The sequence below is a fragment of the Scomber scombrus genome, chromosome 3 (genome assembly GCF_963691925.1).
Source record: "Scomber scombrus chromosome 3, fScoSco1.1, whole genome shotgun sequence".
Lineage (NCBI taxonomy): Eukaryota > Metazoa > Chordata > Actinopteri > Scombriformes > Scombridae > Scomber > Scomber scombrus.
The window spans coordinates 5,842,047-5,867,135 of record NC_084972.1 but is presented as its reverse complement, the minus strand read 5'-3'; the positions used below and the strand labels follow the sequence as shown (position 1 = coordinate 5,867,135).

The 25,089-nt window shown below is 39.6% G+C and overlaps 2 protein-coding genes across 2 annotated transcripts; both read right to left on the bottom strand.

Annotated features, from left to right (window-relative positions):
• Positions 1-564: 564 nt before the first annotated feature.
• LOC133977926 (cell division control protein 42 homolog) lies at positions 565-14,747 on the bottom strand. The gene is made up of 6 exons (XM_062416226.1): positions 14,687-14,747; positions 8,332-8,470; positions 8,094-8,166; positions 7,869-7,978; positions 7,063-7,260; positions 565-2,544 (listed from the first exon to the last, which is right to left on the bottom strand). The coding sequence occupies exons 2-6, from the start codon at positions 8,434-8,436 to the stop codon at positions 2,455-2,457; spliced, it is 576 nt and encodes a 191-aa protein (XP_062272210.1). The 5' UTR covers positions 8,437-8,470; positions 14,687-14,747; the 3' UTR covers positions 565-2,454.
• Positions 14,748-15,489: 742 nt separating this feature from the next.
• Positions 15,490-21,257, bottom strand: snrpe (small nuclear ribonucleoprotein polypeptide E). Its single transcript, XM_062416227.1, has 5 exons — positions 21,101-21,257; positions 20,483-20,509; positions 20,312-20,374; positions 17,326-17,404; positions 15,490-15,703 (listed from the first exon to the last, which is right to left on the bottom strand). Exons 1-5 carry the CDS (start codon positions 21,152-21,154, stop codon positions 15,648-15,650), a joined length of 279 nt encoding a protein of 92 aa, XP_062272211.1. The 5' UTR covers positions 21,155-21,257; the 3' UTR covers positions 15,490-15,647.
• Positions 21,258-25,089: the final 3,832 nt, after the last annotated feature.

The window sequence follows — 25,089 nt, the reverse complement described above, 5'->3', positions numbered from 1 at the left end:
TCACATATTTCATGTTACACATCTGGATAGTCATGTACCCATGTTTGTCTCACATTTTCTCACATTATATTTTCGTTATTAACTCTTCATTAACTTTAATTGCACCTCACAACTGTGGACTACATGCTTTTATCTGACACAAAACAACCCAAATATTAATATCTAATTGTCTGTTTACTCAGTAACACATCAGAGGGCTGTAAATGACATCACAGTTGCCTCCATTATGTATCAGGGCCACTGTGACCCACAGAGCAGCAGACAGGGCTGTTAATGTTTGAGTAGACAGCACCTCCTGCTGGATCAAAAGCTCATGACAGCTTCATAGAGCTGTGACGCTCCCAGCATGAGAGCAGAGGTAACTTTACTGTAGAGAAGCTGAGTTAAGTGGTTGAGACCCAATGAGATATTTTCCACTTACATTACAGTTGATAAAAATATATGTAAGCATACACTTTATCTTGATGCTGGTTGAGAATAATACCCATTTTGTTGGAGGACAAAAAATGATTTGCATTAAAATCACAAACAACAATCCAAAAAAGAAATACGAAGGAAAAGTGGTAAAGGCAATTAAGGTATAAGTTTAATATTTTTGAAAAGAATGCATATACAAAGAACAAAGACTTTAGACAAAGCATTTGGTTTTTGCACCAAAACAACAACAGGTTATAATAATTATACTGACTAGGGCTGGATGTCGACCCAACTCTAAGCCACCAGTAAAAGAAAAACAAGAACCATCCAATCACAAATGATCTTAACTGAAAACAGTCTCTCTGCCATTGGAGGTTTTTATTTGACTAAAACCAAGCAAGAGGTTTTCCTGGTATAAACTGGCAGGTAAGAGTTCAGATGAGTTCCGACCCCTAAAATGGAAAAAAGGAGTGAAAGAAACCTTTTTTTTTTTTTTTTTTTTAATATATATATATATATATATATATATAGATATACATATATAGATATATATATAGAGAGAGATATAATATATAATAAAAAACAGCACAAACTGAAAAAAAAAAAAGATTTGGTAAAAACACCTGGAGCCTACATTAAACATTGTGTGCCAGCTTACATTATAATTACATCTGTTAAACCTATCATTTAGAACAGAGACCAAGGCTCAGCTACACGCAGCAGCGTACAGTTTGAACGGGTACAACAGAGCCGACAGCCCTTCACGCCTCAATAAAGGCACCGAATTCTGAGCTGGACCAGAATTCTGGTGAAAATATCAGATTGTTAACTGATTGCCTAAACATGGCTGCCTTTTACGTGTCTCTCTGCTGTACCCATTTCTAATAGTACGCTGATGGCGATGTTTTAAAACAGTATCCTGCTTTAACCCTCCCTTGGTCCCTGGCAACGCATTAACGCATGAAGAACACACTTGCTTGTTCTGCTAACACTGTTTAAAGTTCCCTGCATCTAAAAAAAAAAAAAAGAAAAACAGAAAAAAGAAAATAAAAAAGGCCAATTCCTGCGGTCGATTAGCGGACCCGTTACTACTGGATGCCTTTCAACTCTTCAAGTGATGGCCGCGCTCCAAATGGACTGCCACTCTTCTCTTCTCTGCGCTAAGAGGACTGCCGACGTTTACCGATTCGATTTCTGTGTGAGTTTTTGTGGCTGTGTCGCCTTTAAAATGAGCTCGTCCTTTCAGTCCTGCAGTTTCCTTTAGTGGTTGAGAGTGCATCTATCTGGAACGTGGAATAAATATCTCAGACTTGTAAAAAGGGGGGTGTTGGCAAACAACAAAAAAAAAAAAAAAAAAGGAGGAGGAGAACAAAAAGGAACACTACTCTGTTAGCATTTCTTCTGGTAGTGCTGAGAAAAGGAAGGGGTAGGGGGGGTTGGGGGTGAGTGTGCTCATCAACAGAGGAGGGTGATGGGACCGTACGCCAATCAGGGAGCTTTTTTTAAAAAAAAATCTGTAAACCGTTTTCATTGGCTGAGGACAACTAAACCGTGATTAAGCCACGACATCGACTGAATTCAAAATATCAATCTATGGAAAAGCTCAACTTGGGTTCTACTTGTGAGGAAGCTAGATGTTTGGTACCCCGTGTGAAGCGATCCAACCCTGCAGCCCGCAGCCACCTGCTGGCCAGGTTTAGTTTTGTCTTCTGTCCCGAACGCAGACTTCATAGGGAGTGGGGGAGGGAGGGAAAGGGGGGATGAAACAACTTCTTATTGCAGAGAATTATGTGAAACTTGGGCTGTTTTCTTTATAGTCTCCCCCCTGCAGTGGACAACGCTGTCAACCAGCCTTAGTAGAGCAAAGGAAGGGTGTGTGTGTGTGTGTGTGTGTGTGTGTGTGTGTGTGGGGGGGGGGGGGGGTGTATGTGTATGTATTTAAGTGTATGTGTTATGTGTGTGTGTGTGTGTGTGTGCAATCTTGATAAAGAATAAAACAAAAAACAAAAAAACTGGGGTGGGGTGGGGAGGAGCCTCTCATAGCAGCACGCATTTGCGCTTCTTCTTGGGCTCTGGGGGCTCCAATGCGGCCAATATCGCCTCATCAAACACATTCTTTAGGCCTTTCTGTGAACACAAACACACAAACACACAGGCTCAATGAAAGGGGAGGGGAGGGGGGGGGCAACACAAACAAGCAAACAAGTCCAGGTCAAAGAAAAATAACACAATAACAGCTTAAACGGAGTGGGTGGAAACTAAACCAAAAAAAAGCGTTAGACATCATTCAGAGGAGTGTCATAAAAAACAGTGGAGTGTGAGAGAGCTGCTGAGGGATTCAAAAAAAATGTCAATTAATAATCTGCAACTCAGGAGGATAATCTGCTTTCCTTTCAATGTGGTGGTTAGCTGTGAGAAACAGAACAGGGATACAGTGTCAAATCACAGGTGTTCAAGTGCAACAACAAAAAAAACCCAAGAAAGTGGAGGAAGAAGAGCGCACGACCCCTGACCCTACATTTAACTTCCTTCACTGACTCTGCTCCTCGGATTCAAACTGCTGACTCACTCGCTACAACAGGACGGAACATTAAAAAAAGCCGGATTTTAAATAACAAAAACTGCTCTGCTTTATTTGCCCGTGAGCGGAGCAGCTTACACCACGAGCTCAGTCATGTGAAGTAACCAGAGCCGCTTGGTGCCCCCCCCCAGCGTTGCTAAAATCGGTCGACTATCCCTGCGAGTTTGCTGGAAAAAGAGGCGAGCCAGAAAGAGGAAAGCCAGTTCATTTGTCCTTTATTAAGTCATTTCACAGGTCATTTCACACAATTATAACTTCTTTTTTTTTTTATTATCTGGACTTCCAACACAGCAGGTTATGTACCACAGTTATGGCACATGAGTGTCATGTATAGAGAAGGTTGGGCCCAATGAGCATTTTTCAGTGGACATATAGAGAAGCTGTAGACTGTATCAGTAAGACATCATCATGGTACCAAACAGGAACAATTTCATCTAGCAGTTATGTTCACAAAATGGCCAAACACTCCCTATATATGACTTTAGTGCTTATAAGCCCTACATATATATTTATATATTTGTATATATAACCATAGTTCTGTTTAATCCACAGTAGTACAAAAAATACATTAGCATTAGAAATGGAAGCTCTGTTAAGTGTTCAGATCAATCTCATGCTGTGTCTCAAATCACATACTTCTGTACTTACACTTCATATTTTGAGGGTTCACACTGAGAAGTATGGGAGAATGCAGTGCACTATGAGTACCTGGATGGTACACTCAAAACAGTCAAAAAGTTGAGTGTGGAACTATGGACACTTCTCGCCCTAAATGGTCACCATCTTGGCTAGGGATGTGCATGAACCCATTTTTTCATGGTGGGTATAACTGACGACTAATCTAATATTCACTGCATGCCGACATTCACAAGAGCTAAATAGATAACGCGTCAAAAATAACTTTCAATATTCATAACCAACAACAAACTTTAACTGTGAAAAACAGTCTTCATTACTTTACCGAAACACATTCATTTAAAAAAAAAAAATCTTACAGGCATAAGATTATAACAGCGTGGATTCGTCTGCCTCATGTTCATCTGCTAGCTAGCAGGCTAACTTACCACCGAGTCAAAGTAGCTGAGGGCCGGAGTAAAAATTCACTCCCGTGTCAGGTTGTACTTCAACATAAGGTGGAGGTGGTTTACAACAACTTAGAGCTCCTCCTAGTGGCTGAAAGTGAAAATTACTCCCCAGTAGCTGTTAATGACTGTTTCATACTAGACTACACAGCTCAACTCTTGATTAAAGTTTTTCAATGAAAAAACTTAAAAACAAAATGACCACTGCAGAAAACGTCGACGTTAGACCCCACGAACGATTATTTGGATTTAATGACACATCCCTAATCTTGGCTAAGTAGTGGAAGCGGAGGGTGAACATCGCCGCATTATGTAAATGTACTAATTGCTTCATTAATTGTTATATTGTATCACTGAGTGACACCTAATCAAATTACTTGACAAAACAGAACAATGTTGCCATCACTGCGTAGCTTATATTACATACACAAGATGTATAACATGATATGATGACAATAAATAAAGTAGCTTTATTGGGTTCATTTAGCAGTCTGTAATGATTTGGTATCGCGGACGATAACGCAGATGCTAATGCTAGCTCTCTACCTGGCAAATCATCATTTCCTGTACGAGTGCACGACGGCCGTGTTTGATTTGAGACGACGCAACCCTTTCGAATTACGCGCACTATGCAAGTAAGCACATAGTGTACTACACTTAAGTGTACTAACGGAAGTATGTGATTTGAGACACAGTGTGAGTGTGGAGCCATGGAGAGCCACCGCCCCCACCTCCCACACATAAACTCCTGCAGGACGTACATCCTCTGGAAGCTGCTGCTGCTCCTCTGTTAATGAGAGCTGGCCCCGAGTAGGATCAACCAGGAATGATACAGTGAAGTACAAAATATATGATGGAAAACTAAGCTGACATAAACTACTCCAGTAAGTAAGTAAGTAAGTAAGATTTGAAGTTTGTTAGCGCACCAACCAATCCAAATGTTAGCTTTTACACAACAAGTGTAGAAAAGCCTTGAATCAGTGAAATAAGCCAGAAACAGATGAGCTCTCAACACAGAGTAGCAGTTTTGTGTCAGTATCAGATGGATGGATCGGTTAATTAGATGGCTGAGATTGAGAAATGGAAGGAGAAGGAAAGGAGAGATGGGATAAAAAAAAAAAAAAGAATGAAAAAGAAAGGGTAATGGAGAGATGAGAGAGCGGTGGCGCAGGAAGTTTAAAATATACAGCATTTCCTCTTTCTCTGCGTCTCGGGCGGCTCTAGGGCGGCTAGGATAGCTTCGTCAAATACATTCTTCAGCCCTCGCTACAGTGACAGGAGAGGGAAGAGAACAATAGCACAATTAGCACGGCGAACACACACAGAGAGAGAGAGAGAGAGAGAGAGATAGATAGATGGAGGAGGAGGTGGAAAGAAGGAAGAGGAGAAGAGGAACATGGCAGAACAAGGACGAGAGTATCTTGTGTGACAGACATGCGTGATACGAAGACTAAAGAAGTGATAGTGTGATGATGGCATCTACTGCGGAGAGAAAGAGAGAGAGAGAAAGAGAGGAGGGCGGTCGTTCAAGGTGGTGCTGTGGAACCCAGTGTTGAGAGCCCAGGCAGGAAACAGGAAATGACATCAGCCGCTATGCAATAGTTCTGCTAGGGAGTGGGAGAGAGGTAGGGTGGGGGTGGGGGTGGGGGAGGGAGCAGGAAGGAAGGATTGGAGCAGGGAGGAGGAGGAGGGAAGGGGGGGGGCAACACCTCAGCTCCGTCAACACTATTGTTCTCTGTCTGACTGAGGCCTAACTCATGTGTTCTCTCCTTTGAGTCACACTCTCTCTGCTCACGTCTCTCCTCCAGCTCCTAACAGTAACCACCAACACCAACACTAGTACTCATGACTCATTTATTCATCACATCATCAAATAATGAGTGCTGAATATAAACAGACTTTAAATATGACTGTAAAATCTAAACATATCCACTAATAGAATACTATTTATTTGCTCTAATCACACACAGTGTTTGTCACAATTGTCATTCAAATTGTTTAACTAATACTATTCTATTATCTACTCCGAAGTGGGAATTGGACGTTTTCATCTGGAATGCCCCCTGAAGTTTCCGACTCCTCGCCAGCCCCGACCTCAAAACCCAAAGATGACTTCCCCCGTGCATCACCGGTGTGAGAGTGTTGTAGTAACATCCTGTTTATTAGTATTTCATACACACAGTACTGTGCAACTTCTGTCTGTGGATGTGTTGCTATGGTGATTGTACGAGCAAAATACATCAAAATACGTCTTTATCAACTGGTATGGCTATCAGTAGCTAACCTAACCGGCTCCGACCTCCAACTTCCGAGGTAAATGGAACTTAGTGTAATATATTAAGTAGAAAAGAAGCCGGATGTTTACTTGCCAAACAGCAGCATTTTAACATGCAAGAAGACAGGAACACATGTCACTTTGAAATCAAAATGACTAATATCTTAACATCTTTATTTACTAATCCGAGTCACTGTCCTGTAAAGCTGCACTGTGCAAATGCTGGTATTATAGACACACTTTTTAAAAATGTATTATAGTACCCTTTTTAAAGCAGGTGTGGGGAGCAGATCCTGGGATGGGGGTGTGGGCTGCAGCATGCTGGAACACTCCGAGAAAAATGGTCACTCTCGCTGCTCTTTTGCGTTGTAGGCTTGTAGATAGCATGTGAACAACACTCCAGTTTGTACACATGCTACATACTGACTAAACTAGTTCTCTAAATCCATAAGCAAGGTTTTTAAGCCACATGTAAAACATCAGATTAAGTGCGATTAGCGACAACTGAGCATTGAGTCTCTTATACTGAAACCAGCATGCATAACAAAACTCAACAACCAAAAGCATGCACAGGCCCGGGGGAGATATGGACATGTTCCTCTTTCCTCCACTTTCTTAGTTTTTTTTTGCAGTTGAGGTGTGAATCCTGTGTGTGTGTGTGTGTGTGTGTGTGTGTGTGTGTGTTTGTTTGTTTGTGGTGTATTTACCTGCGTGAGGGCTGAGCACTCCACGTATTTCACAGCCTTGAGGTCTCTCGCCAGCTTTTCGGCCGTCTCCGGAGTGATGGGCTTCTGCTTGTTCTTTGCCAGCTTCTCTATAGTGGAGGGGTCGTCCCGCAAGTCGATCTGAGTGCCGACTAGCAGGAAGGGGGTCTTTGGACAGTGGTGGGTGATCTCTGGAACCCACTGTATATACACAACAACACACAGTTATATAATGGTCAACGCGGCACTGTGGTTTTATGTCAGTGAAGGTCAGCGCGTTCCTCTTCTGATCTTACAAAAACAAGTAAATAAAAAAAACCCAGTCTATGTCTAACTGTGTATGGTTAATGTGTGTAATTGTGGCCAATGAGTTACATGGACAGTCAGTGGTAGAGTCTATAAATTCTATGAATTCCTAGGAAACTAAATGTCCTACAGTGGTGACATTAATATTTGTAGTTAAAGTGTACTGAAGTAGCAAATCACATGACATGGTTACATAACGTTTCAGTTGAAAAAAAAGGTTATAAATGCAGTATCAACATCAATATTAATTTTAAAAATTGTGTTATTTCCTTGAGATTATTGACACTGATGCACTCTATAGCAACTACTATAATAAAGGACATCTTGCTAATAAAAGCTAATAATAACAAATCATTATCAAGTTAAAATATACATCTTATTAAGTCATCAGGTATTTATAGATACTGAATTAGATAAGAAATGATATGAAAAGTCAAAACAAAGCATCCAGATTTCAGATTGGAGTAGTAAGAAGAAGAAATAAGAAGGAGCCAGAGACTTGCCTTTTCTTTGACGTTTTCAAAAGAGGAGGGGGACACGACGGAGAAACAGACGAGGAAAACGTCGGTCTGGGGATAACTCAGAGGTCGTAACCTGTCGTAGTCTTCCTGACCTGGAGAAACCAAATGAAAGAACGTGTATATACACATCACAAAGCACCGATACACACAGAGCATCTAAAATAAAAGTAACATAGAGGATGAATGGGTGGAATAATAGAGACGTACCTGCTGTATCAAACAAGCCCAGAGTGTAGGGCTCGCCTCCGATCATTACAGTTACAGCATAGTTATCAAACACCTGCAACACACACACAAACAGTTAGCATCTCATTTAACACATTTTATCACCACTGTGATTTTTCTATTAAATTACACAGTTCATTTACTTATGTTGCAGAGATCTGTTGAATGTAAAGGAGTCTTACACACATTTTAAGCTCTGTGGAGAATGCATTGTTCTTACCGTAGGTACATATTCAGAGGGAAACTTGTTTGTGGTGTAGGAGATGAGCAGGCAGGTTTTACCCACAGCACCATCCCCAACTACGACACACTTGATGGTCTGCATAGCTGTGTTTCAGTCTTCTCTACTCATTCAAGATCTGCAGGAGAAAAAACAGAGAAAACGCACATCGTTAGTGATTTGTTGGCTGTAATTCCGTTTACTGGCATTCACACGTTTGACTGTTTTAATGTCAAACTGAAGACACACACTAAATATTGAATTGTAGGGTTTCATGTGTTGAAATGAGGCACGCAGAGAGAGTTTTAAAAAAAAAAGGGAGGGATGGGGGAGACCTTGAAAAGCTTACCACCAGATGTCTGTTTCATTATTTGTCGATGAATAAGCACTTCTATACAAAGCTGTAAAATTGAAATGTGGCCTAAATCTGAAAAATACTGACATGACCCCCCCCAGCCTGCTTGACACCGGGATGTTTGTGTGTGTGTGTGTGTGTGTGTTGGGGGGGGGGGGGGAGAACCTCGTTCAGACACAGACTAATGGCCGGAACGACGGGGTCAGTAAGGACGTCCAGATGTGGGTTTCTCATTTTTTTAAAAAGGGATTGAGGGATCGTACAGACCCACACAGCTGGACACCCAATTTGGGGAAACAAATGACACAGTGTGAATGTTGCGGTGGGAGTTTTGGGGGGCGGGGGCTTATTGTAAGAGTGAACAGGAAACTGAGGTGTTAGCAAATATTCCTGTTCTAAATTATTAAATAAGAAATTGACATGTGGTTGATGAATGTATGTAAGTTAAAGGATGAGGATTGGTTTGATCATTACATCATCTGTGTTATATGGCTGCACTGATAGCACACACAAAGCACAAATGACACCAAAAGTAACGAAGAAGCTAAAGCCAAGCGATCACATCATTCCTCTCCTCTGTTCGTCTCGCACAGGTTACAGTTTGTCTGTGCCGAGTCACTGCAGAGCTCTGCAGCACTGTGTGTGTGTGTGTCTGTGTGTGAGAGTGTCTGTGGGTGTGTGGGGGAGACTGTCACCACATGTTACAGTGCGATGACTTAACAAGAGGACAGGACACATGTGGATGTCTTACATAAACACATAGAATACAGTGATTGTGATTCCTCTATCATACTGTTCCCTTCAGTAGAATGATGTAAGGGATTTATCTTGTGTTTATTTCAATGTTTTTGGTTGTGATTGGTTCGGAAGCTAAGGGTCATTCTTAAGGTACTTGTGGTTGTATATTCCTTTACACATGCTTGTTGGACAATGGAAATGTCCAGTACACACACACACACACACACACACACACACACAGGAGGACTAGCCAACATTGACACCCACTTCATGCAGTGATTGGTCCACTTTCCTTTTTCATTCTTCACCCAACTATTAATGACACTTTTCCTGTGAACAAACGAGTGTAACACTAAACCTTCCTTCTAGGAGACTGTCTGAAAACATGCGCTGTTATCCTGGTATTTAAATGATATTATGTCCCTGCCCCCCCCCCCAGTAGTGGTCAGACAGCACGTCATAAGAACCAGTTTTGAGTGAGCATGTAACTCTTTACTTTGTCTTATTATAATATAACCAAACACAATGCTGCCGATGACATTTAATATACTTTCCATACATATTTCGATTTTTTTTCTCCATACCTGACATATCTCAGTATTAATCCACTTTTTAAAGAAAAACTGTTTTAATTAAACCTCTAAATCATATAATACAATAAGCTGTCGTGGTAGAATACTGTACAACAGTGTGATTACAGTGTAGGCCGCTTCTGGTATTAAGGAACAAATAGATTATGCTTGTACATGCTTATGGAGGCACGACTGAAGCTCAGACTAAACAGCTCCCAACCTTCACTAAAGCCTTGTTTTATGTAACACTCAGAATAGACCACCACTGCAGACTCAACTGTGCAGATAAGAAGGAAAACAACACGTGTTAAAAAGGTTAGATCGCACCACTACGCATATATACCACCGAGTCCTAAACATAACATCTTTAATGTGTCAAAAATATCACATTATGTCCCCTCAGAGAAGGAATGTGGAAAAGTTGCGGGTTCCAGTCGAGGCTGTTTCACATCAGCTCGGTTCCATGTAAACGTGTTTCACAACACGGACCGATGTGTGATTGTGTTGACAGTGGAGGCTGCTGCAGCAGTGTCACACATACCGCTCCTGTTGCTTTGTTGTGCCCCTGAATGAAGAGGTTGAGGAATAATGTGGAAATGCCTACAGCTTCGACATCTGACCACAGACTGCAGCTGCATTACTCAGCTAAATTGATCAACTGGATCTGATGAGAAAGGAGGTAAAAACGGTGTCCTCTGTGTGAGAGGACTGAAGGACACCGTGAGGTCACCATTCAGATCACAGCAGGATATAGACGCTTTTCCTTCTTTTGTTAATGATGCTGCTGATTAGAGCCTTAATTACATATCTTCATCACAACTGTTTGATAACTATATTTGAGGGATTATTGCAAATAAAAGTGTGTGTTCTATATTCTGCACGTACAATGTTATTGGCCAATATATCGATATCTTACTATCTATTTACTCCTTAATATTGGTATCAGCCCTAAAAATCCAGTATGTGGCCCTCAAGCTGATACTGAAATTGAACAGTATCTTGTTTACTATTGGGTTGAAAACTGCAGGACATGTTATCTGGCCTTCTGACTGTTTACTGTGTTGCTCAACTACTAAACCTAACTGTTTCACATTGTGTTTAAGTTGTGTTAGCCGAGCTCCCCAACCATTAGGAGCACATTTCAGTTTAACCAAGCATCAGGTAGCTCAACAGCAAGCCTCAAAACAATAGAGAAACTGTTTGAGGTCCCGCAGCTAACATTGCAGGAATTGTTTTCAAACCAATCACATCTCACTGTTAGAGTGTTTTCAATGACTGCACATATATTCACTTTTATAGCACTCTTGTTCATTCATGTTTTAAGGCAGGTAATCAGAGCAGGTGGGGGAGTAGCAATGAGGTAACAGATGTGCTCCAGTTGTCCTTGCTCATCTATTACTATCTATTCTATGCAGGCCAGACATTAGCCAATAGCTGAGGGGTTCAATTCCTTCCCACAAATGTTAGATGAAAAATTGCTCAGGTTTTTCAGAGAAGAACTTTTTTTGCACATGGGGAACAGGAGGTAAGTGATTAACCTAGAGTAGCTGTATATCAATTTGAGAGGTCTCTGGCTACATCCAATATGATGTGTGGGGCAGTTTTAAACCTGATGAGTGTTTATTTAGCAACTCAAAATTATAAATAAGCTCTAGACTTTCCTTTCTAGTAAATTAACAATATTCATTACAGATCTTGGAGACCTTCCTGGGGAGCAGATTCCCACAGATGGGTACTTTTTGAGTACTGGATCCACAGATGTAAACCATGAGTGTGCTCAAATCAGCTCTTTGGCAAAGTCTGAACATGGAGGTTCTCTGGATGGACCGGGACGGCTTCCAGGAAAGAGTCAATCTATCACATCTCAAAGTTTCTAGAAACTTAAGGACATTAATCAGTGCCAAGATCAATATGTTTTATGGATTTAAACTGATTATTTGGTTTATTCTTACAGTCCAAAACTGTAGAGGAGACAATACTGTGGCTGGTCTCGTCTTTTTGTTCCATCTTGCATTAAATTTAAATACCTGTCGACACTTTTGTCTGTCAAACTGTGATTTTTTTTTTTACACTCAAGCACACACCACCCTAAAAGATACCTGTAAAATGGGGAACACCACCCCCTATTAGAATTACAAGGAGCAGATATTAGTTCAGTCAATGTTACTGCTATCAATTGTTTTCTATATTGAAGTATTTATTTATTTCTTTTACATGTATTATAACTGCAGCTCTGTGGACTTTCAAAGCTCCTCTGGTATCAAATACTTCTGGTACATTGACACACACATCGATGAACATTAGGAAACCTATCTAGAACTATTCTAACCCTAGTTTTAAGTTATTCCACAACAGGTCCAGGTCCCAGGTCCAGCACATCTGCTTAACTAAATCCTCAGAGAAACACTGGACCACTTGGGCCAGTAAATGCAACAGCCAGGCCGTGTTCAGACCGACTTTGGCTGTGTGTGGGGGGAAAAAAACAGCCCTCTGATTCATGTGAATGGGGCCGGTCTGGTGCCAGTCCGGTGCCCTCTGTGTGCCAGCATAAAACAAAGGCAGGGCCCTCTGGCAAAAACAACGACCTGGATCACATTTCATGTCTCGTTGCTACCTGAAGTGCCTACTAATGCAGCCCCTGCCTTATTTTAATAAAGAGCTGTTTTCAGTCTGAATGCCCACTTAGTTTAACTACATGATGCCATCCAAACAACAGTGTAGTATCGCCATATTGAAGTGGAGTTAGGTCGGTTTCTGGTCTACAAGCTTTAACTGATGTTATGCAAACCAACTGAACTAGAATTTGTCATTATGAAACGTCTTAGCGTCTCACACGTACGCTCGGACATTGACACAGCAAACGAGCTGGAGGAGATGACTCGGCACTCTTGACGACCAGCAGTCTGAGAGCAGCTCGTGTTTTTTAAATAGGCACCGACAAATCATTTTTATCAGCCTGCACGCCAGCTAGCAGCTAGTTAGCACAGCTAGCATCGTTAACATAGTCATGTGTCATGTGTACCTGCGGTAACATAGCGGTAACACACAACAAAAAGACGAAAAGCTGAACAGTTGTTCAACTAATTAATGAGCACATATTATATCTCATTCAGGTGCAACTTCGTCACATGCGACACCTAGTGGTAAACTTCTGTATTGCCAGTCTGTTATTTGACTTAATATCAAACAATTGATATATTTTTCATCAGCCCAACCCTATTAGAAGTATCACAAGAGGCCGATTCATGACTAAGCATCTAAATACGTCTAATTGGAGTGATTGAAATACTTGACCAATTCTAAGCTTAACACCGCAGTGAGGTAACATGCAAATATTCAGTGTGTGGTCAGCCCCTTCTTAACTTAAACACTGCAGTAAGTCCATGTCCACCGAGTAACCCAGGGTGGCAGCAGCTACAATAATGCCACCAGACTTAATCCACGCAATGGTGTTTGTAGGCCAGCGAGCCCTCTAAGGTCAGGACATCTTTGAAATCAGGGGTGAAGGCAGCTGATATGGTTACAGTGTCTTTCCCCCACCATAATGCAAAACTCCTATGTTGTAATAAACTGTACGTTGGCACCATATTGAGCAAGATATTTCACAAGACCACGACGAACCGATTAGATGTGATCAGTGTCGCCACTAACAACTAAACACTGGTGTCAACAACAGGACCAAAACACACACACACACACATACAGCCTGTGAGGTTGTGACTAGAATTACAGAGAGGATTTAGCAACGTTTCCTCAATGACTTTAGGCTTTAGTAACCAGCTTCCTTCCAACTTCATGTGAAACAAAAGGCTCAGTGATGCTCTCAAGCACAAGATCTGACCCGAGACAAATCCTGATATCTGGCTGTTTGAATTCTAGCAAGTCAACAAGAGATAAATCACAGACATCAACACATGATCTATAACACTGCTGCAATAATAGGCTTTCTATTACTGTGAGGACCTCAGAACTGATGACATGACTCAATAAGCGGTCACAGTTGACAGCAGGTACGTGTAATAATCACTCACTGGATAATAAACACTATTCAATATCACACCAGAGAGAGTATTAAAAGCCACTGTTAGCTTCAACGCACTAGCTGCAGTATTTGGGCCTGAATCTGGCCTCATTTCCTGCCGGCTGGCTAAACTAGCGATAACTTTACCAACCTCACTCCTACTATTCAGTCTGTATTGTTACGTTATCCCCAAACATTGAGCTTTACAGCTATAACCCGAGAGCCTGTTAACATTATAAAATAATTCTAACGCATCGTTTACTACACCTTTTCCTATTCACATCGTTAACCAGCTAATCGCTGGCTAGTTACTACTTACATATTTTGTTGACTACTGACTTGGCTTCAACAGTGGAAATATGTTCTGTTCTCATCACACTTAAATCCTTACTAAATTCGATGCAAAATACGGTAGTAACACATCCCCGATAGGTTTATTTACTTGCCGCTCCGATGTTACAGTCTGTCGGCTTGCTTCACTAGCTTCTGTCCTCCTCAATTAGCTTGCTGAGCTAACCTCAGCGGATGCTATTACTGTATGTGATATCGAAATTGACGATCACAACACATGTACCATATATGTATAGCATCGATGATATTAACAACGTATATACTAAATACCACAGACTGTTAGGTCGTAAAAATATAAACAAATTAATTTTTCCGTACCGTATCCTCTATTTGTGTCTTTACGCCGGGCGTTGGCAGCTCCGCGCTAGGGGCTTCCCAGTCAACAGAACAGGGACACGTCGGGCTGCGTAGTGAAGGACTACGTAATTACGTTCATCAGTTTCACTACAGCCAGGAGACTTTTCTTACAACTAAAATAAACCAAAACCCAAACTCAAACAAGCAACTTAAGGTATATGGTTGGAAGATTTAGGCAGTCTGTAGCTTCAGCATTTAAGAATATAAAGGATTTAAGGTAGTCTAAATTTAAAACTGCATTTCTACGTCGACTCCAGCTACACATTGTTTGTAATACAGTATCAGATATCGACATAAATGTGGTCCACCCATTTTGTAACACATTCCATTCACGCAGTTTCCCCCCTTTATCTGTATTCATCCAAGAAAAAATGGGCGGGTTACATCGATACCCACAATCTAGACATGAGTTTAAATCTGCTCCACATTTATGTTGCATTTGATATCGACTGTTATGCCTCATGCAGTGATTTATCATTTTAACCCGTCTGTATGCATACTGCTGTATTATAAGTGCACCACTACTACATATAGAATCGTAGGGCAAGGCTCCACTATTTATCACAAATAGGTTCATTGATTCAGTACTTTATCCCGTTATACTGTATTTGGAGCTAGGAGATTGACCTACATAAGTAAATTGCAATAGTGCTGTCTGCCACTAGAGGGCAGTGCAGCTCAATGACCCAAATACAGAAAACTGTAGAGGGTTAGAAACAGTGGAACAAGAAAAAAGAAAGAAAGAAAAGAGACAACAGCAGCAGTAAGAAAAAAAAAAACCTTTATTCTCATAATGAAAACACGTGGTAAAAGAAACGACAATATTCATGTTACATAAACACAAACATACTCAACAGTATTCTCAAAAAACAAAACAAAAATCTCTCTAGGAAAGGTGAGATTTGTAGATGACTCCATTGTCCTAGCTGGATACGCTCTGCAGCAAGGTAATGTTGTCTCCTTTCAACATGATCCTCCCTGGGAGACACAGATAGAGGAAGAAAGAGGGAGAAACCCGAGTGGAGGTGGATCAAAAGATGATAATGGTTAGAAAGAGATAAAAAGGTGTCAGTTCAAACACTGTGCTCCCACTAAGTAGGCTGAGGAAGATAATGAATCTAGTGTCACAGTACACAAAAGATAACATGTTTAGTTAAGTAACACATGAAGCAATATGAGCAGTCACTGCCACATAAGGGGACATTCTGCAACAGTACAAAAAACCCTGAAAATTCAACAGAGGAGTTAATATAATACTTCCTGGGTTTGTGCAAGAAAAAAAAACAAGCGAGGGATTCCCCATGTTGATTTGAATTTACAAGAAATGTAACAGTACGTTTATTTATCCTGGACTGTCAGGGTACGGACCTTCTGCTTCAGTGAATGCAGTCATACAAAGAACACCCTCTGTGATCCTAACAAATACTGTCAAAATAGTTTGATTCGCTTACTCAGATGAAGACAAGTTACACCCAGAATGTTTTGGCAGTGTACCGGTGAAATGATACCCTGTCTTCCTGTCCCCCTGTTTTTACTCTGTTTTTGAGTGAAGCTGCTCAGAACAATGGTAAAAGCATTTGATTTAAAACGCATGAAAGTAAAAGTAGTGTTTTGATCCCTGACTGAAATTTCTTATTTAATGAAGGAATCCTTTGAGGTTGAAATATGTTTTCCAAGGGTGACCTGGCCAAGACAGCACACCTGTTACAGATAGGGAACACAAACATCCAACACAGAGGAGGAGACTAAATCCTGCTCAAATAAAGCAGGTGCAATTCTTATGTGGACATCTACATTTCCTTAGTAGTTTCAACCACGTTATATACAATTAGACCATGAATCAGATGTCAGCAGGTGTCCTGACTCCCTGAAGAAACACAAAGGTTATTTTCCTTTTGTAACTGCAACACAACCTAACTGTTTCAGTAACCGTTATGACCAATGAGCCATAGTTTGAGGTTTGCATTTTGTCAATAAATGACCAAAATGTTATTGTCTCCCTATTATTATTTTTTACTGATGTAGCAAAATCGTACCAAACCCCTACAGTTTACTGAGACTTCATTATTTCATTCCTAAATGTATCTGAAGTAGTTTTAATTGAATGCATAGTCAGCCAAATGATTCTGTTAACTCCAAAAAGCCACAGAAAAACTATCAGCACTGCTGTAACTATTTTGATAACATCTTAACAGTGAAATGATCATGTCCTTCCTCTTTATCTTGCTTCATCATCTCTGCAACAGCTTCAGCTCTCTGTCAAGTGTTTCATGCCTAAGTCTACATTTTGAGTAAACACTATATATCCTATAATGTATAAACAATAATTATGTCCTTTCTTGATAGAAAAACACATTTCATCAGTGATAATTGATATTGAGCTTATTTGTTGAACAGAAAATACCCATCCCATGACTTTACTACTACTACTACTACAAGAGGACTTTTACTTTAAACCTGAGCCAGTGAATTTCTGCAGCAGTATAACTGAAGTCAGTGGTGGTCTGTGTGAATCTGTAAAAGTCAATGCTACACTAATCTAAACACAGAGACAAAAGGTACTAAAAACAAACAAGTGTCAAAATGTACGTTTTTCTTACCAAGCGGCTTCCTGTTCTTAGTCTTCATGTGGACTTCTTCAGCATCATCGAGAACCAGGTTCATGTACTCATCAAAACCCTAAGACAGGAAGGGTACAGAAAGCTAATATTAGTCTCAATGGCCTCATGCAAGAGCTTTATTGTATTCATATACTAAAACTCTTAATATATATAATTTTCTGTGGTTTGCTCTAATAGGTCTTCCAAGGTGGATTAAACAGACCGTTTATGGGTTTTATTTACAAGTATCAAACACACAAAATGTCACAGAATAACTTAGTCTTGCTGTTGGACATCAGCAGCTTATCAAATAACACATTTGCAGATGGTTGTATTATGGGACCCAAAAAATAGAAAATATTAATACAACATCTGCAGCAACATGTCAACAGTGGAGAGTTATACCGAGGGAAGGAATGGGTTGATATGGAGTGAAAGACAAGACGCTAAAAATATATCAGGCTAAATCAAAGTGGTTTGTTTAGATGGGAGGCAATTTAGAAATAACAATTGCAGAGGTGGATGAGAGAATATTCTACTGTAGGTCAGTTACTGTTAAATGTCTTAGCACCCACAGTGATGTCTTTAGTGTGTTTGTTTTCTCTGGGCAACAGTCCCAAACCTTAAGGGATTCAATTCAATGTAGAGTTTTTACCTGAAGAGTAAGGTAAAAGACTAATCAATTATCTAAATAACTGTGGGTTAATTTTCTTTAGATTTACTAATCAATTAACTGACTAATCTTTGCAGATATATTGTGTTGTTCTATCAAATAAACAATAAAAAGGAAGAAAGGAACTCTTCCTCTTGTTGTCATGAGGTCACAACCTGGCTTTCTAGTGTTTAATTAATGTAGATATAGTGTCTGAATATCAAATCCTTCCTGTTCATTATTTTGTTCCGTTGGCTCTGCATCTGTGGTTTCTTTGTGTGTTTGTTTGTTTAGTGTAGCTACATAGGTGTGTGTATGCATGCACACGGGACTAAACTCTATCTGACTGACAGAGAGGTAGGCTGCATAAACTGGAGATTCTCCCTAAAAAACATTGTTTTATGCATTAGCTGTGATATTAAGATGATATAATGGTTGTATTTCATTCTATAATATATCAGTTCCATTGTGTGTAAATCCTGCCAGTATCTGAGATCACTAACCAGCATTTATAGTTAAAATACATTAGGAAAATTGGGTGATCATTAGAGTGTTGAGTTCATTGCCAAGTTAGTTTGACAACTCCTCTGTATTTAAAATCATATGTTCATTGTGCATGTCACCTTCTTTCTGTCAGGAGAGCCACACACACACACACGCAGCTGATGTTTTTGTTACTTTGTATATTTTTCACCAGGTATGAAAATGGTTTTCTTTGTTTTCGTATCAATTAATGGCTGATAGTTCAATTCTTACCAGTCCAGCTATGGTAACACTATAGTGCTGCATGTTACAAGTCTAATTAAGTTATAAGACTTCAATGTGTATAAAAAGTGATTTTCCATGTTTATAATTGTTATAATTAGGGCTGCAGCTATCGATTATTTGTGTAATCGATTATTCTATCGATTATTTCATCGAGTAATCGAATAATTATTTTGTCTTAAATAGTAGTAGTAAAGTAAAGATGAGAAAAAGGACAAAAAAGACATGTCTCTGAAAATGAACAATCGAGTGGGTTTTATTCTTAAACTAAACCCACTTATTACATTTAACTTCAGTACCTTCTGAAACAAATAAATGAAAATAATAATGCAGTTAAGTCAAATGACTTTGAAACAAGACATATTTAAGATTTAACTTAGACAAAGGCTATTTGGTCTGAATATTCAATTGTTTTAATCAAAGCTAAACCCATTTATTTGCATTTAACTTCAATGCCCTCTGAAACAAATACATGAACTTACTTTTAGTGTTACTGATTTTAATTTTTGCATCATTAGGCTACCATACCATTAAATGCACTAGATTGCCCCGCTCCTCCTACCTCAGGTTTTCAGTGTAGAGACCTGATATCAACCTCCCTGCTCCTCTCATCTCCTATTGCTCACTGGCTGACTGAGATCTTCTCAGCAGGTAGAAACTGATAGTTCACTAACTAGAACAACAAGCTTAATGATCCACACAGTGACGTTATAAAAAGAAGACATGACGGGCAAATAAACGATAAAAAACTGATCGGTTTGGGTGTGTGTATGCGTATGCGTGTGAGTGCGCGCACGGACTCAGTGTGGACTCAGTGTGTATAAAACACTATACATTCATTTACCGTAGGTCACTTCAACCTCCCGCATCTCAGCCTCACACAGTGACCTACATGCAGTATCAAGACATCACTGAGTTGTTTTTTGCTTTGACACTTGAACATAAAGTAGAGATTCAATATCTACACAGTTATTACTATTTGCATTGGTTTAAAGTAATTCTACTTGTATTTTGGCATCCCAGTTTAGAACTTTAATAACTACCTGAAAACGCTATTGTGAGTGTATGATTCCTCCACATGTAAACAGCTTTCTCAGGTTTATCCATTCTAAGGTGGATAACGTGGGGCGGCTGTGGCTCAGGAGGTAGAGCGGCCGTCCACCAATTGGAAGATTGGTTCGATTCCCGGCTCCTCCAGTCAACATGTCGATGTGTCTTTGGGCAAGATGCTTAACCCCAAATTGCTCCAGTTGCTGCGCCAACGTTGTACGTATGTGTATGAATGGTTAGTTTCCTCCTGATAAGCAGGTTGGCACCCTGTGTGATAGCCCCTGCCATCAGTGTATACATGTGTGTTTATGGGTGAATGAGACATGTATTCTAAAAGCGCTTTGAGTGGTCAACGGACTAGAAAAGCACTTCATCATCATAAGCTTCTCCAGATATTCTATCTCTTTACTGAACTTTCTAGATGTTCTACGTTGGCCAAATGTTGATTAAATGACTGATATGCAAATGAAATCAAGTTTGGATTAAATAAAGCATACAAAAAGAGCAAAAAAAACTTACAATAATGCAGCCCTCTATCCGCATGTTCACCTGTTCATACAACCACACCTGGATCCGTGAGCGCTGAGAATAGAAAAACAAATGAGAACTTTTATTATTTTTTATTCAGACATCACACACAACTAAATCAATGTGAATTAACTACTGTATGTGAATCAGCTTCATACTTACATTTTGTAGATACCTGAAGATGAGGTTCTGGTACATGGAGTCAAGGAAACTCATTGTTCAAAAGCAAACACACAGATACATTCAGAAAAGTAGACTATGATAAAATGCATAATGTTACCTTTTCTCATTTTAGTTTAGCATCTTGGGACAAAGTGAGCCAACGTTTAACACGCTATTGTAACCACTTGAACTCACGCTAGTTAAAATTATCAAGTTAGCTACCAATCTAAATGCCGTTAGACTATAGTTAGTCCAGACTTGTGAAACTTTAGCATGTACGGGAAGCTAGAGTAGCACACCCGAGCTAGTTAGCGGTTACGCCACTTGGTTTGCTATTTATCGTAGCTAAGTACGTTAGCACTGCTGGCCCATTGAATGCATTTCTTTTGACCCAAGCTTTTTGTAGGTGTATTTCAATTATATATACCATCTCCTGCGTGTATTTAGTCTTAATAACACACTATAGCTCGGTTAAAAATCTCTCCTCGTTTACATTCAGGGGAAATTAATGACAAATGATGGCTAGCTAACGTGAAATGGTTAGCTTAGCTTAGCCGCTAAAGTACCGAAAGCAACCGATTCAACCGCAGATGTGGTTCATTCCAGTAAAAAGGATACAATGGGCTGCACCATCACCTTCTGCACCTTCTGTCCTTGTCCTCTGTACGCCATCTCTCCAAGCAAACACCAATGGTAGGTGTATGATTAAAAAAATTGAGTTGCACCTTTGTAACACAGGGCACTGCGAAACACTCACGTTGTGGGTTCGCTTCAATGGCGGGTTTCCTTGCTTCCTGTCTCACTTTGTGTAAACAGCGATCCTGCAGGTAGGAGGCCCTTACTGCAGCGACCTGTTGCTCCACAAACACTCTTTGTGCAGTTCTAGTTTGTGAAATAGTAGGTTTCTGCACGATGGGAAGAGGTCACAGTCAGAAGTAGGAGATGGGGAGAGGGGCAGGGGTAGGTTGACCTCAGGTCTCTTCACTGAATGCCCAAAGTAGGAGGAGCGGGGGAATCTAATTTATATGGTAGTCTAATGACACTACCAAACACACTACCAAATCATTAAGAATAATATAAAATCTACTATTTAATCTGATTTAGTCTTGACTTTTGGATGACACTGCTGGTGGATGGGTAATATTTAATTATAAGTGTGTTGTTCTATTTATGTATTTGTGTGATATAGGTTTTTTTTAGTTACTAATATGTATTTAGAATAGTTTCTATACTTACATACAAACATACAAACATACATACATACATAAATACATACATACATACATACATACATACATACATACATACATACATACATACATACATACATACATACATACATACATACATACATACATACATACATACAAACATACATACAAACATACATACATATACATGGCACTGTACAAGCTAGAACCGTCACTGGCACTTTAACTTTAAATTTAATTGGGCATGCTGACTACGAAGACAACATTTGAAAAAGTTTCGATTCACAAGCAAGCCCTGAAACTAGCAAAATTAATGTTTGTTCTGCAACAGCCAACCACAAAAAATATTATAGGAATCTTTTTTCAAAACTTTTAGATGATAACAAAATTTGAAAAAACAAAAAACAAAACAAAAAAACTTGATAGCAGCCAATTGTTGCTGTCATAGTGGAATGCGTGGAAATATCAATATCAATGTAGAACTTTCCAAATCCACCTTCAAAGCAAAATGAGCTGTTTTACATACAACAGTCGTCTGTTTTCTGCCATTTATGATGTCCTGCACCTTCAATGTCTACACCCATACCAGCAAATAGTCATTTTAAGTTGTATGCTTTGTTGAAAGGTAATAAGCACTGAAAAAATTATTTATACATATATAGCATTCACTTTTAATGAACCCTAAATATTTTGATATAAGTAATTAATATGAAAAATCCATAAATTTCCTTATTTGCCCTGGTTTCCTTAGAAGTCTTTTTTCCCTCATTTTAGACAGATATGCATGCAAGGTGGTTCCATTTAATACCATAGTTAATGGATGAGTTAATAGATGACTTAATAAATAAAGGCCCATCCTTAAGTTTGAAAACTGCTCCATTCATTCTCATTTTATTTTATATTCTTATTAGACTTATGACTTATATGTTCTGTGTTTACTACTCAGTATTTAGCATCTATGTAATTGCCTCAATTGATTTTTTTATTTATTTTTGGCTGCCATAGCCAGATCAACCCACCAGGTGGCCCCATGGGGGTTTAAAATAAACAAAGCTCCCTCTCATCCTCAAGAGCTGCCATCAATGTGGAACATGGTCCACTCACTACTTGATGCACACTTGTTTCAGGGCCTGGAGTTCTTTTACATTTTTTTACGTTATCTGCATCTGCACATATTCTGAACAAAATGAAAATGGTGATGCAAATCTATTCACTTATACACACCTGTGGTTTTCAAGGATACAAGGAAAAGGACATTTGTTGTCATCTCGTTGTTGTTACATTTATACTTTTCAGATAAAATGTTATATATAATGACATGGAATTGTGGTTGTTGATAAGGTAAATGCAAGAATATATTTAAACATTAGAATTTAATTTCTGCATGGTTTGTGCAATAGATAGATATAGATATTTGACCAATATACAACAATACAGAAATACACACAAGACAGAAGGCCTTTGATGGGCCTGCCCTGCACCCATCTGCCTGGCATGCCCTGCGCATGACCCGAGCATGTTAATAACAGTTTCTGTATTCTAATACAGGGCTAAGAATAAGCATGTCTTAATGTTTTCAGAGAAATATTTCAGCTATGGCTTATGTGCACCATATGGCCTGACCTGGAGCTCTATTTTGAAAGTAGATGGCATAGAGGCCAATAGGAAACAGGGAGAGAGAGGGGAATGACATGCAACAAAGGTCCCTTGCCGGAGTTGAATCATGGATGTTGCAATTATGTGGCATGTGTGGGTACCCACTCAGCTACCAAAGCGCTCCGACCTGGAGCTGTTTACCATGGTTTATTTGACTGACCCCACAGTTCCAGTGAAGGGAAATCTTGATTTCACAGCATAACATTTTATTTCAGACAACTGTTTTCTTCTAACATTGCAGCAACAGTTTGAGGAAGCTCCTTTCCTGTTTCAACATGACCATGGCCTCATGCACCAAGATCCACAAAGAAAAGGGTTTTGGAGTTATGCATTAAAGAACTTGACTGGTCTGTAGAGTGCTCTGAATTCAACACCATCCAAAACCTTTGGGTTGAACTGGAACAGCAACTGCAAGCCTCGTCTTATTGCCCAACATCAATGGACGATCTCACTAACGCTATCAAAAGAGAGTTGCATCAAGAGTGACTGGACTTTTTGGCTGCAGCCAGGTACTACAAGATGTTTCATCTCTCATCCAAGGGACTTCTTCAGTTCTAACAAACTGGCTGGGGGTTCCAAGTATTTAACCTCTGTGGGGTCAATAACAAGGTCATTGTTTTGTTAGTGCCTTTTGTGACAACAGTTGTTGGAGTAGTTGGAGTCACCTGGGCAAAATGACAGTCGTTGGAGTTGTCATATGAGGAAATGTGCAATCTTGCACAATGGCGGTCATTACAACAGCCAGGAACACTAACAAACCAAGTGGTATCAATGACCTTAATGATCCCACACTGGAACTGCCTACCAGTTAAAAATAAAGAAGCCCATTGGATGAGAGGCAAAATGTCTTCAAGTATCAACCAAGAAGTCCAGCTGCCCTTGATTCAACCCTCCCTGGATAACAATGAACTGGATGACTGATAATCTTCACAGATATCCGACTAATACTCTTGTGAGCAAACACCTACAGCCCAGTTTCAACACCTTGTGAAAAGCTTTCCCAGATGGGTGTAGGCTGTTATAGGAGTAGATTAATGCCTGTGCTTTTGGAATGACATGTTCAACAATCACATAAATGATTGTAACTTCAGGTGTTCACAAAGACTTACTTTTGTGTGTTTCTGTTTTTTTATTAACCTATGATGAGGTTTAATGGGCAGGGACAACTGGACTATCAGGTTTCAAGCCCTTCTGTATGGAAGAAGTGAGAAGCCATAACAATTAGATTGCATGAGTAACTGAATTTTTTATTGTGAAATTTAAAAAATACTGAATACTTGAAAAGCTAATGATGTTTTAATACTGTATTGCATTAAAGCATTTAAAACCATCTCTTTGAATGCATGTTGTGTGAATTCCTTTTTTTGGCATTTTCAGAAGTTAATTTCAAGTTTTGCTAGTTCAAAATTGTGACTTTTTCTGTCAAATTCACAAAGACCGACATAAAATTCAGTTGTGCCTTGTTTCCAGTTGCTCATCTTAACTTTGGATTGTATGACTGGCAAAGTGTAACCTTATAGGGTAGAGATATGGATGGATAGATGGATTCACTGCTTGAAATCACCCACTTAAGTTGGAAGAGGGAAATTTAAATAACAAAAATGTAGATATATGATGTTTAAGTAAAATATTTCAGTTCAGTTCAATCAATTTAGTGGTATTCCTAAATCTGAACATTAAGTATTCAACAGCATTTACATTTCACAATTCCAATCTTTATGGCCTTTATTTGTTTCCAAA